Source organism: Echiichthys vipera, assembly GCF_963691815.1.
Source record: "Echiichthys vipera genome assembly, chromosome: 17".
Lineage (NCBI taxonomy): Eukaryota > Metazoa > Chordata > Actinopteri > Perciformes > Trachinidae > Echiichthys > Echiichthys vipera.
The window spans coordinates 2,866,674-2,868,684 of record NC_139842.1 but is presented as its reverse complement, the minus strand read 5'-3'; the positions used below and the strand labels follow the sequence as shown (position 1 = coordinate 2,868,684).

Sequence of the window (2,011 nt, the reverse complement as noted above, 5' to 3'; positions counted from 1 at the left end):
ACACACGGCTACAACAACCTGTAATGGTGAAATGTGTTATTGTGTTTAGAAAGGAAGGCTTTTATTGTCATTCCAAAATACATGAACTATTCATTAAAACCATTTACACACATTAGAATCCAGTTTCAAATTAAATTGCACACAATAATATACATTTGATGTGTTTGTCGACTGTCGTTAAGACTCAATGGAGCGCTAACGAAGCCGAAACCAACTCCCCACCAACGACCGTCACTATAACAACAGAGCACAAAGGGTTCCAGTGACATCATCGACCTTGTGAGAGGTTAAATACCTGGATCTCCACACCAGTTAGTTGGTCCAGTCCCAGCCTGGTCCTGGTCCAGGTCCAGTCCCAGCCTGGTCCAGCCCCAGCCTGGTCCTGGTCCTTGTCCAGCCCCAGCCTGGTCCTGGTCCTGGTCCTTGTCCAGCCCCAGCCTGGTCCTGGTCCTGGTCCTGGTCCAGTCCCAGCCTGGTCCTGGTCCTGGTCCAGTCCCAGCCTGGTCAGATGCGTACATGAACTGATGAAGCCTCTTGGATGAGAGGTGAAACGTCTTCCTAGACAAGGAACCGAGTCCAGTTGCTTTTGACTGAAATTGCTTTGAGGATAAGACGACCTGGACACATGAGAACATTCACAGGCTTTTAATAAAGGACACGTTTAGAAAACATTGATAATACACTCGTGTACATGTTGGAGTTCAGGCCTTTGCATCACATGAACAGGCTGAGTCATGATGCTCGACTCTGAACACATGAATATCAATTTGAATGTCAAATAATATGTTAAAAAAAAAGAAAAGCTCCTTCCTCTGCTGCAGTCCTTTGCATTGGGACGAGCACACTCCATCATTGTTGACTTTAACCTGAACTGTTGGACTGTGGGATGGCAACACAATGAGGAAGCAGCCTACTATCAGTGTGTGTGTGCGCGTGTGTGTGTGTGTGTGTGTGTGTGTGTGCGTGTGTGTGTGTATAAGCCTGGGGAAACGCCGTGTTTGTCCTCTCTGTAGCGCTTGGGCGTGTCTGCGCAGGTGGCGCCTCAGCTCAGGTCCACGCACCGGAGCATCCTCCCGTTATTTCCGCCCTCGGCAGCTGTGATGGTGCCACCATGGAGCGGGTCGCAGGTGTCGTCGGTGCGTGTGTGCCTTTGTTCTTCATCGCCGTCGTGTTCGATGTCGTCGGTGTGATCCTGCTCTTCGTCGGCATCTTCGCCAACGTGCGCGTCGACGGCCGCTTCTACGGCGACTTCTTGATCTACACCGGCTCCCTGATCCTCTTCGTCAGCCTCGCCTTCTGGCTCATGTGGTACGTGGGGAACGTCCGGGTGTCGGAGGAGGAGGACGGCCCGAAGAAGCGGAGCAGCATCGCGCGTCTGGCCCGCAAACTTTCCGAGAGGCTGAGCCACAAGCTGAACGCGCCGCCGCGCGTCAAATACGTGGAGGACGAGGAGTCCAGCAGCCAGGCGGGCTCACCTGCCGCGCACAAGGCCAGCAGGGTGACGTGGGGGCGATCCACGGCTTACAACAACGAGGGCTATGAGGACTGCGTGGACTCCCCCGCTGCGGAGAAGAAGGCGGAGGCAGAAGGGAAAGCAGAGCTCTGAACTTCCACCCGAGGCCGTGAACGAAAGGGTACCCACGGATACAGATGCTCCTCAGTGAGACATCTGCAGCAGGGGCGTAAACACTCCAAACACTGCAAATAATAGTACAGCTGCAAACTAAGTGATGTGCACAGGCAGGACTGTGGGAACCCCGAGGTCCGGGTACTTCAGGGCCCCTTAGACACAAGCTGCAGGGATGAGACTTCCAAGTTATTCACAGACTGTTTTGATTTTGAATCAATTTGAGGTTTTTTATTTGAAGGAAAAAGTCCAAAGTCTCCGACTGCAGCTTCCTTTTTATTTATTTTATGTTTTGAGTTTTTGGACATAAGACAATTAAGGAAGTCGTAAAACTATCTAACATTTCCTAAAACCAAAGAACTGATCGATTAATCCAGAGAATCA

The 2,011-nt window shown here is 51.3% G+C and overlaps 1 protein-coding gene across 1 annotated transcript; it reads left to right on the top strand.

Annotated features, from left to right (window-relative positions):
• Positions 1-1,111: 1,111 nt before the first annotated feature.
• On the top strand, positions 1,112-1,606 carry tmem238l (transmembrane protein 238 like; the record flags this gene model as incomplete). Its single annotated transcript, XM_083931198.1, has 1 exon — positions 1,112-1,606. One exon carries the CDS (start codon positions 1,112-1,114, stop codon positions 1,604-1,606), a length of 495 nt encoding a protein of 164 aa, XP_083787324.1.
• Positions 1,607-2,011: the final 405 nt, after the last annotated feature.